Source organism: Drosophila pseudoobscura, chromosome X (assembly GCF_009870125.1).
Source record: "Drosophila pseudoobscura strain MV-25-SWS-2005 chromosome X, UCI_Dpse_MV25, whole genome shotgun sequence".
Lineage (NCBI taxonomy): Eukaryota > Metazoa > Arthropoda > Insecta > Diptera > Drosophilidae > Drosophila > Drosophila pseudoobscura.
This window is the reverse complement of record NC_046683.1, coordinates 61,379,001-61,390,100: the sequence shown is the minus strand read 5'-3', so window position 1 is coordinate 61,390,100 and position 11,100 is coordinate 61,379,001. Positions and strand designations below refer to the sequence as shown.

The 11,100-nt window shown below is 46.9% G+C and overlaps 1 protein-coding gene across 1 annotated transcript; it reads right to left on the bottom strand.

Moving 5' to 3' along the window:
- serp (chitin deacetylase-like protein serp) lies at positions 1-6,715 on the bottom strand. Its single transcript, XM_001352935.4, has 4 exons — positions 6,389-6,715; positions 5,015-5,187; positions 4,683-4,932; positions 1-1,485 (listed from the first exon to the last, which is right to left on the bottom strand). Exons 1-4 carry the CDS (start codon positions 6,441-6,443, stop codon positions 338-340), a joined length of 1,626 nt encoding a protein of 541 aa, XP_001352971.1. The 5' UTR covers positions 6,444-6,715; the 3' UTR covers positions 1-337.
- Positions 6,716-11,100: the final 4,385 nt, after the last annotated feature.

Here is an 11,100-nt window from a genome sequence, read left to right as displayed (position 1 = left end):
TGTGGATGTGGATGCTGTTGATTCTCCCTTGTGGTTGGTGTTGTTCGCTTTTTCGCTTTTCTGTTGTAGAGTTTTTCTTTCCGTCTTTTCGTCTCCATCTTGTCTCAACGTAACCGTAACACAGCAAGGACTTGCCCCGGGGAGGCGCTCGGAAAGTCAGTCAATAAAAAAATAAAAAAAAAGTCTTGCAGGAAATTCAAAAATTGTCGATTGATCGAGTGGCTGTGGCTGGTGGCTGGTAGAGCTCAGAGAAAGGAGCCTCGCCAGAGGGACAAGAACTGGGACGGGGGGGGAGGGGGGGGGGGGGGGGGGCAGAAAGATCATCTCGCTCGCTGACTTAGAAGAAACCATCGCCAGTGGGATCGTTGACCCATGGGTAGTTGTTGGGGCACCGCACACAGGTCTGCAGGTTGATGGTCTCCCCGGGAACCTCCTTGGAGGTGAGCTTGCAGGTGTTGGGCACCCAGCAGGCGGGCTTGCCCTCGACCACGCACTTCTCCCTCCAGGGCTCGAAGTTCTTGACCTCGCTGATGGTGCGTGGGTTCTGCATCCACTGGATCACCTGGGTCATCGTCACGAAGTACACATCGTTGTGGTTGGCCAGGATCTCGTCGATCCAGTAGAGGAAGGCGTCGAGGAACTCGGGATTGTTCTTCAGCCAGGCGGCATGGAAGTACAGACCGAGAGGAGCGCGGTTCTGGTCGTAGTGGCGATCAAAGTTGTGGTTCAGGAAGTTGTAGAACTGATCGCCGGTCAGGATGTTCGAGCAGGAGTCGACCATGGCACAGCCGGGCAGGTACTCGTCGTTGGCAGGATCCTCGCGACGGTCCAGCTCGTTCATGACCATCTCCCAGACGGCGTGCGACCTGGTGGGGCAGCTCTGCAGGTTGCCGTGACAGCGGTGGGGCATGCGGAAGTACATGGTGTACGGCCACAGCGGGGGGTTGGACAGGGGCGCCGTGATGGTGGAGTCGTAGAGGAAGGCCTGCTCCTCCATCATCGTGAACTGGTTGTTGCCGCCCACCCGCAGGTACGGAGCTCGCACGCCCACCACCGAGTTGTCCGTGATGTTGGCGTACTTCTCGGTGATGATCCTCATGCCGGCCATCTCCTTGGCCCAGTCGTCCACGGTGGCGTTCGACCAGAAGCGCTCCTCGTCGTTGTGCGTGATCGAGTGGACGGCGATCTCGTGGCCCTTGCGGGCTGTCTCCTGGACGGCCGAGTAGTTGGTGTACTTGTGCGAGACGAAGTAGGTGGCCTTGATGTCGCAGCCGTTGGGGTTCTTGCGGCCCTTGAACATCTCCTTGTACAGCTCGATGTTGTTGTTGTTGATCGCATCGTCGAAGGTGATGGTGATCATCATGGGCACATCCTTGGCGGGCAGATCGCCGGGGATCGAGGTGCCGTCCTCCGAGCAGAAGCAGTCGGGCAGGACACAGACAGCGGGATCGCAGGGAGGAGCACGATTAGGATCGTTGTCGATATCTGCAAAGACAAATAACGACAAATACTGTATAGTAATAATTCGAATACACATATCTCTTTCCCCCTCGTGGACCTATTGATCTTCAGCAGGAATTTACTGGCTGTTCGATCACCGACAATATTTGTATTCTGCCTGCGCTTGCGCCTTTGCTTGCCGGCTCAAAAGTTCACTCAACTTGTTCACATAAATATTTAAACAATTAGCTAACTGTACAGAGTGTGGTATGTGCCTGTGGCTGTGGTTGTGGCTGTGGCCGGGTCCGGGCCGGGGCCGGGGCGAGGGGTTAGTTCAATGAACCGACACAGTCTGGAAAAGCAATCAAGAGAGGTGGTGGGAAAACCGAAACGCAAAGTGAATGGAAAATGTCTACACAGTCTTCCACTCGAGGAGTCTCATTTTCATAGTACATATACAATATATATTTCTCTTTCATTATTATTTTGTTGTTGTTTTCTGGTGGTGTTTGAGCAATTTTCAAGCCTGATCGGGGATTCAGAGAGCGTTCACTCGGTAGTGGGTGACTGACGGACTGCCCCACCCACCACTCCACCCACGTGTTCGGCCATTCGTTAGTCGGCCATATGCAAATGAGGGCCATCTGCTTTCGGGCCAAAACCAATTGGTAAGCCTTGCACTTGCCACTGGCCACTGGCCAATGGCCACTCGAATCATTTGCGAAAGTTTTCATAGAAATTGGCGGTAATTATTTTGGTGTTGTCTCATTTGGCATTTGCCTTTTGATATTTGCTGCCAGCTATTTGCAGAGTGAAATGGCAACGGGTGGCAGGCAAAGGCCAAAGCATTTTGTTGTACAGCAAAGAGTTTTTCGCCTACTGCCGGCTTTTGTCTCTCTTGTGACCTTTTTGTCCGGCATCTCTGGCTGTCGTCTTGGCTGGTTTCCTTTCGCCTCTTTCTTACACATTTGCCAATAATCTGTCGTTAAAGCCAGGTGTTATGTCATCCCGAACCGGTTCGGGGAGGCATTCAGCATTCAGTATTCAGCATTCGGCATTCATTGCTTACCATATTCCCGACTATTATTGACTTTTTTAGGGCTTTGCCTTTATTTCTTTTATTTATTTGCTTTACGGTCTTTTTTTTTGTGGCCAGGGGGAACGGCTGAGATTTGTAAGCTGGCTTATTGAGCGTCATTATGGCTATTTCTGAAGAGGATGTGGCCAAGACGGCGATGGAGAGATGAAGTCGGGCCGGGATCACTGGAGGTGATTGATACAAGCCCGGGTTGCGAAATACAAGCCAAAACTCCCTTTGAATTCCCCCCAATATGCCAATTTTCCCGCAGTATTTTCCATAGTTTTCTTTGTCCAACAGGGCTTGCAAAATTCGTTTTTACACTTTCCTTATTGCAGTGCCTCTAGTGCCAAAACCTACAAAGTATGACCATCTAATCGGTCCCCTCAAGTGACGTGGGCTTCCTCATTGTGGAGTGCGGGGCTAAACTTGGGCTTTGGTTATCCAATTGTTTACAAGTTAATGGTCCGCTGAGCATTTCAAGAGTTACGCCTTCTGGCGCTGTGCATGCGATGCGATGTGCAACAATCTACAAAGAAGCGAGGTCTCAGAATGAGCTTCGAGCACGGTGGCAGGTGGTGGCTTATGCCTGATGGCTGATGGCTCGATATCTGTACGGATCGGCATTAATTAGCTCGTTAAGGCATCGTTTATATGCCACGTGAGCCTCTTGGGGAAATGTCGCTCGTGCCAGGTGATCGTCGCAGACGATGAGCAGAGATATACCTAGTACTAATCGCATCCCAGACAGCCCCGGCCCAGCCCGATGCCAGTCTTCGGTGTCTGTTGTTATTGGTATTATTTTAAATTAGTTGTGGTTTTTACACTGTCTGCTTGATGTTTAGTTTATTTATTTTGCTGCTGCTTTTGGCTTTGGTTTTTTGCGGCTTTTTGCAATTGCTAAAAATATATACAAACAAATGCGACTGCGGCGAATGGAATGGGTCTCTTAAGCCGCTTATGTAAGGCTAATTTACACATGAATCGAACGCGCTTCGGAACGCCTATGGAGAGGCATTTTGTTGTGCTTCGATTTGATTTCTATTAAGTCCAAGGTTAGCGCTCTGTTGCGATGGATGTTGCTAATTAGTGATTTAATATTTCATATGCGAGTGCTCGTATCTACCAGAGGTACGAGCAGTACGGGCAGTACGGGACGTTCGGGCTGCAGATCTTGGTAATTCATGTGAGAGATCTGCGGATCGCTGGCGGCCCCATGGGGGGGGTCTTTGTGTCTGACATTTCATTTCGTTTCCATTTCACACTTGACATTTCCACCCGAAAGTCGATTTCCATTAGAGATTCGTGTCGGGGCCGGCCGAGACGCCACTAAGGGCCTTTACGAAACCGGTCGGTGTCGCGGATCTGTGCAACAATGCAGCAAGAGTCGGATCGGATCGGATCCGTTGCATGTAGGCGTCATTGGCATCCCAATGATCCCCGCCGCATCCCCCAATCTCTATCTCTATCCCAATCCCAGACAGACAGACACTTGTATGCCGTTGTCGGAGTTTTCGAGAGCCGAGTGGAGTGTCTGTTTCTGTCTCTGTGTCCGTCCTCTACCCTCTCTCGGGGCTGTAATGGTCGCATTGAAGTAATGTCTTAAATGCCGTCAACCGGTTTTAAGGTGCGACTCTTGTTGCGACTGGAATAACTGAAAGAAATTCGACTTGGCGCCCGGCCAAAAGACAAGACAGGCGGACAGGCAGACAGCCACACATAGGCTTGAATATACATATTTGAGCCACTTGAAGACTTACATCTTGAGATGATGGAGTAATAATACTCAGCCTATTTTGGGAAAGCCAATCCCAATCCCAATCCCATTCCCAATCCCAATCCCAATCCCATGCAATATCTGGCGGCTTACTTCTATAGAGTGCTGAATCATTGTGAATCATTGTTGTCAAATGTCAAATTGAATAGAAATTTGCTCCAAAATTGAATGACAGATCACTGGATTATAGCTTCGTTCGATCCTTGATCCTCTCAACAAATAACTTGATTTTTAGGGCTTTGGATTGTGGCAATGAGTGGGCAATGAAAAGATAAACCTCATTAATCATAGTAGACATGGGTTTTTCGGAAAACTCTCTATAACTTAATACCCCATGGGTGTCTGCACGACTTATTGAATTATTATAGTATGTTTTCTTGGACTCACCACAGGTGTTCTCATCGGAACCATCGGAGCAATCCTTCTCGCCGTTGCAGAAGAGGCCGCGCTCAATGCAGTTGCCATCGCCGCACGCGAGGAAGCCGTCCTGGCAGAGTGGCTCGTCCGTGTGGAGCAGAGGCTTCACACGGCGCTCCTTGTTCTTGGACTTGCAGTTCTTCACCGACTCCTTCCAGTCGCAGGTCTGCTTCTCAATGTCGAAGTACAGACCGGCAGGGCAGCGAATGGCTTGCAGGCCCTGCAAGGATACAACGAATACGGGGAAGAAACCGAGTGTTATGGGTGTGTGTAAATCAATCGTGTGGCTGTGATGGACCTACCGATGAGGTGCACTGGATGACGTCGCGACAGTTGTCGCCTTCGCCGGCCACCAGGCGGAACCACTCGCCGGCATCCTTGTCCTTGCAGAGCTCCTTCTCGAACGACTCCTCCTTCTTGGTCTCTTCGGTGGTGGCCTGTCGCTTGAATCGGAGCAGCGGATCGCTGGCATTGGCTGTGGATGGACGGAAGGAGCAAGAGGAAACCAGAGTGTGGTTCGATTTGTCAGTGAGTGAGTTGCCAAACCGGAAGAATTTCAATTGCGAATGTGGGTTCGGTTGGGTTGGGTTGGGTTCGGTGCGGACCATGTCGCCATGTCGCCGTGGCTCTCTCTCTGGCACTTCCTGTTACAAAAGCACAGATCGAGTCGGGCACGGGCATGGGCACGGGCATGGGTATGGCTATATGCTCGGCTTTATAGTATATGGCTTAGATATAGATATAGATATAGACATGGCATGTCGTCTGGCTGGTTGTGTTGTGTTGTGTTGCTTTGTGTTGGCCAGCAAACACGTTTGGCATTATGAAATACGATGTCACCAGAGAACCGAGCGCAGAAACACAAAAATATCTGTCTATCTGTCCGACTGTCTGTCCGTCTGTCTGTCTGTATTGTATAGAAACAGAAATTGTTCCATGGCATTCCGAAAACTTGTTGCGCCTGCGCTATAACTTTGACATTTTGCATTTCGCTGGCAGTTGGCAACAGTCCGGGTCTGCGTCCGAGTCCGAGTCCGCGTCGAGGGGGAGTTGCCACATTTGCATAACCGTTAATTGACAGCTGGTAACAGTGGCAGCACCAGCAGCAGCCAGTATTTATTTATGTATGTTTCGTTTCGTTTCGTTTCGCCTTCATAATCATGATCGATGGCCTGTCAAAGTCAAGAGTCGCTCGGCGTGCCAGGAGATCTGCGAACTGCATTCATCGGAGAGCAGCTTAAATGTCAACGGGAGTGTAGTATGTGGTGTGTGGTACGTGGTATGTGCTACGTGGTGTGGGGATTTCTCTTCGGCTCAAGGTACGGGGCTCCCTTGAAAAATGAAAGTTGTTTTTTTTCACCGAACTAGTCGGAGCCACTTATCTGCTCGTCCTTTTCCTTTGCATAATCAAGGTTACTAAGCCTCACATTCACATCTCGAAGACTGCTTTTAAATTTCGTTTCGATTTTCCCCTTTGCGTTTTTTTTTGTCTTTTTTTTTCCTTCATTTTTTCTGAAGGCCGAAGACCAGTCGAGCCATTTTAATTGATGTCTTGACAACTTCCGCCAGCCGGGCCAAATGCAAATTGCAGTTCAATAATTAAAACTTAAAACTAGGTGGAATGGAAGCGGAGAGAAGCAACATATACTTTAGTGTTTCGGCTGAGACCCTCTTACCTTCGTTAAAGGCCGCCAAAGCCAGAACGGCAAAAACCACAAACAGTTTTGCCATCTTTGACTTAAGGCTGACTGGAAATCTGTTGAGTATTTCGTTCGTTTGCGCACAGTTTTATTGGGTTGTTTTTTGTTTTTGGTTACGGTTAACACACAGTAAGGAAAAACACTGGATTTGGAGATCGACGGCAGAGAGCAAGTTTTGTCCTTCCGATCGCTATCAAAGCTCCATTTACACTGTCTTATACGAGCCGCGCACAATTTCTCGAACCCCTCTCTGACACCAAAGCCCCAGACGAAGTCGGATTTGCTTCTTTTATTACACGGCGGCCACGACGACGTCTCTTTCGTGCCTCTGTGGTGGGTTTTGGAAAGCGTCGAGCGCACGGCACAGCAACGTTCAGCGTTGAGCTTTCTGCAGTCTCCGTGCACGATCCACAGCGGGGTAGGTGGCTCCGAAACGCGATCCACACGAAAGCTCTGTTCACTACCAAGCCCGGCTTTTTCCGCTTGATTGTGTGTGTGTTGCACAAGTCTGTGGCTCGGTCGTGACTGGATCGCTGCCTGAAAGAAGAGAGCAGTGCGGCACTGTGGTGGTGCTCTTTTATATGCAAAATGGTGGTGGTTGTCGGTCTCTAAAGGGGTTCGTTCGCATCCACTCTGCTGCTCAGCTTCTCTGCTGGTGCACTGTGGTGCACTGTGGTCCACTGTGGTGAGTAGCTGTGGACAATCAAGTGGACTGCATGTGTGTGGAGTGCCGTGGAGTGCCATGGAGTGCCGTGGAGTGCAGTGGAGCTCGGTTTGCCATTATGCAAATGGCATTCTTGGCCATAATTTATATGCGACCATCTAAGCACTTCTGGCAGATTCCAGAAGGCCTCTTGGTTCTTGGCTCTGTCTGCTGTCTGCTGTCTGCCCAACCTGGCCTAGCCCTCGCTTCTGTGTGTCGGAAGTGTGTCAGTCTGGGCGTGCCCACGCCAAACACACCGTCAAAAAACCACTGCATTTTGAATGCCCCCCCACATACAAACATACATATTCATACATATGTCTCTGAAGTTGCTTTTTATTTAAGTATACCTAATGCCCGAACAGAGGGTACATGGATTTTTCAATTTTGTCTGTCAACAGTGCGTATCATTAATGTTTTTCCGTACTAAATACCACTTGAAGCCATGGCAGCTAAGGAAAGGGTCGTTTTGACAATATTTGACATGTTTAAGTTATAACTCTGCAGATTTGCACCCCATGATTGCCTCTCCAAGATGAACTCTGAGCTCCAGCAATAACCCCGACAAGCGTATACTGTATTCGCCTTGCCAGAAACCAATTGAAGAAAGATACATCTTTCCAATGTGTATTTTTTTTCTTTTTTTTATGGCTAAGTAGCGCCTCTCTGACGTCTCGTCGTCCCAATTCAAAAGCTGTTATTTTTTTACGCCACGACCTTGATCATTTTAAAGCTAAATTAAAGCCATTTATGGCCAAGCGAGTGATACGTCGTGGCTCGACGGCTGCTAAATGACAGAGAGGCGTCTTAAGGCGTGACGAACTGCCTCCAGCCAGAGCGTTTTTTTGTCGCCATGCCCGCTGATCGCTGGTCGCTGGACGCCACAGTTCCAAAGTGTGCCAAAGTGTTTTGCCGTTCGACGAGAGACCTTTCCGAATTGTCATTGTCTATTTTTGCCACTCTTGACATTTGCATAGAGGAGTAAGGCTGCCTCTTGCCGGAGATTTCGGCTTGAATTTCCAATTAAGATTAAGTAAAATAAGTTTTGAGCAGTTTCCGCCTCAACGCTTTCGGACAACATCTGCCTGACGAAATGTACGTCAATTGAGGAACCAGTTTTTCCCATATCATCTCAATGTGATCATCTCGTTCCGACGAATTCTTGCAAAATCTTCAATGAAATTCAAGCTTAAAACCGCAAAATTCGATGCTGCTTAAGTTAATCAATTTTCTGGTTTTGGGAAGCACTTGTTCCTTTCCTTTCCCTTTTCTGTCGAGTTTTTGCTTTTATTTTTTTCTACATAAATAACCATATTATGTATGCACGTTTGAACAATTCACATTGTACATATACAAAAATTCAAACTAATAGCTTCAATATTTATACATATATAACAAAATAACGAGGGGGAACGTTGTGAGTTGCTGCGGACACCGCAACTCTACAGTTATACCCGATACTAAGTCAGTATGGCTCTCCTCCGGCCGACGCCGCTAATATTAAACGACACGACAAAGAGTGCGTGCGAGAGAGACAGAAAATCAGTCTGAGCGTGACGTCTAGCGTGGTTACTCTAGCCTTAATACTCTCTGAGATTTGTGAATATCCCCAGATTTGCATCCTTTGCGGGGGCGGAAGGGGGTGTGGCGAAATTTTGAAACAAACTCGTCTCGGTCCGATATATTAGGAGTGTGGATACCAAATTTGGTTGCTCTAGCTTTTATAGTCTCTGAGATCTAGGCGCTAATGTTTTACTCTAAGCAAAGGCGCCTATGCTACGTGTGTGTTAGAGAGAGACAGGGCGAGAAAAAATGAAATTGTTTTCTTGATGCTGGCTATAATAATAATACGATCCAATTCAGATTCTGCAGTCTAAAAGATATCGTCATTCTCTACGATTCTGCGTTTTTGGTTTTATCATATCTTGAAAATTGTGGATGCCACAGATTTTCGCCCTTTGTGGGGGCGGAAGTGGGCGGGGCAAAGTTTTGAAATATTTTTGTAGCAGTGACATATCACAGAAGTCTGGATCCAAAACATCGTTGCTCAAGCTCTTATAGTCTTTGAGCATTAGGCGCTGAAGGGGACGGACAGACGGACAGACGGACAGACGGACGGACGGACAGACAGACATGGCTCAATCGACTCGGCTATTGATGCTGATCAAGAATATATATACTTTATGGGGTCGGAAACGATTCCTTCTGGACGTTACACACATCCACTTTTACCACAAATCTAATATACCCCAATACTCATTTTGAGTATCGGGTATAAAAATATCATACAAATAAAATATTTAACTTTAAATAGAAATATTAATATTACTGAGTAGATTTTAGGGGTATTCTCTCGATCAAGAGAAGGCATGGCCCGTCCAGATCGAACGATGTTATAGCAATGAAACGTTAAAAAAACAATACCCTTATTGTCCTTGATGCCTCCAAACGATCGAGATCTCGCGGTTTTCAGATCTGCTAAAACTTTAGCAAATGTAAAAAATTTCCTTGTAAAAAAGTTGCAACCCAAACTGGATTTTTTGGGCATACCTTTGGCGCCGAGGCTGCTTTATACAGATCAATACTCCAGCATTGAAATTCTGATCGATTGGCATCAAAAGCGCAGTTTTTTTTTGAGATTTCGGAAAGGAAGTCATGTTCTTTTTCTGTTAAAAATTAAAAATAATGGAATACAACTACTCGCTTCAAAACTACCCAATCATATAGATCCAATTGCTTGATTTATCGCATAAAATCATTCTTATCTTTCGTCCATATAACTCTTCTATGTCTCAGTCCATCTAGGCGTGGCATGTCTTTTCATGCTCGAGAGAGTCCCGCCCGCCGAGTGGCATAAGAAAATCTTTAAACAAAAAAGGATTTATTTAGTTTTAACATTATAGGTTTCTTTTAAAACTACATTTTTTACAAATGATATTATATAAAACCCCTCTGGGGTCGTTCAAATTGCAGGTATCGAGACACTGCAGAGGAAGTTTCTGAAGTTTGCACTCCAGCATTTGAACTTTTCCATCCCGTTGCCGCCTTATGAGTGCAGACGTCGCCTAGTGCACCTCTCCTCCCTCGAAGATCGATGGACCGAAGGACCGTTGCTGCTCAGATCCTTATCGATGACCTCTTATTGGGCAACATCGGTTGCCCTGACCTGCTTAGAAGGATTGGCTTCAGTACGCCTGACAGGAGCCTAAGGACCCATGCACCCCTTGTGGTTGGCCAACTATGGCAATAAAGGCCCACAATGGGCTGCCAGCTGGGATGCGATTTAATGATTTACCAGGGCAAAGCAGCCGTCAGATTATAGATTTTTTTCGTATTCCATATATAATTTTGTTATTTATTGGTACCATTTAAGATAGAAATAAGTTAAATAAGAAAATAATACAAAAAAATAAATAAATAAGTGAATAAATAAAACATATGTTTGACTGGGAAAAATATTCTGCATCCTTGATAAGGGCTCCATTAAGTCGGGGACATTTGTCCGATCAAAGGAAGTCATCACACTGACAGATCGGGCCACAAATAGCGGAGAAAACAATAAAACAAAACTGGCTTGTTGTATTGAATTTTGTTCTACAACAAAAATTAGAAAAACAACTTTTCTCCAACGATTTTTGTTGCGACTTGCGGCCGCTCAAATGGCAGAAAATGAAGAAATTTCAGGCCGAGGTACCAGGCGAACAGAAATAAGCAGAAGGCAACTTTGGCGACTACGAAATTTAGTGTTGCATACTTTTAGTTACAGAGAAAGCTTGAATTAAAAGCATAGCATACTTTTGGGGTTGAACAAACCCCAAGTTGCCTTCTGCTGATTTCTGTTCGCCTGGTACCAAGATTAGAAATTACCTTGTTTTCGCCGTTTGACGACGGATCAAACTTAAATTTTTCTTTGGCTATATCTCGACTATTTGTGGGCCGATCGGGGCGTGGCATGTCTTTTTGTAATCAGGAGGGTCATGCCAAC

Coding starts and splice junctions, on each gene's coding strand:
- serp (XM_001352935.4), bottom strand. CDS start 6,443: ATGGCAAAACTGTTTGTGGTTTTTGCCGTTCTGGCTTTGGCGGCCTTT. Junction 5,188..6,388: donor TTTGGCGGCCTTTAACGAAG/GTAAGAGGGTCT, acceptor GTCCATCCACAG/CCAATGCCAGCGATCCGCTG. Junction 1,486..4,682: donor TTCCGATGAGAACACCTGTG/GTGAGTCCAAGA, acceptor TTGTCTTTGCAG/ATATCGACAACGATCCTAAT.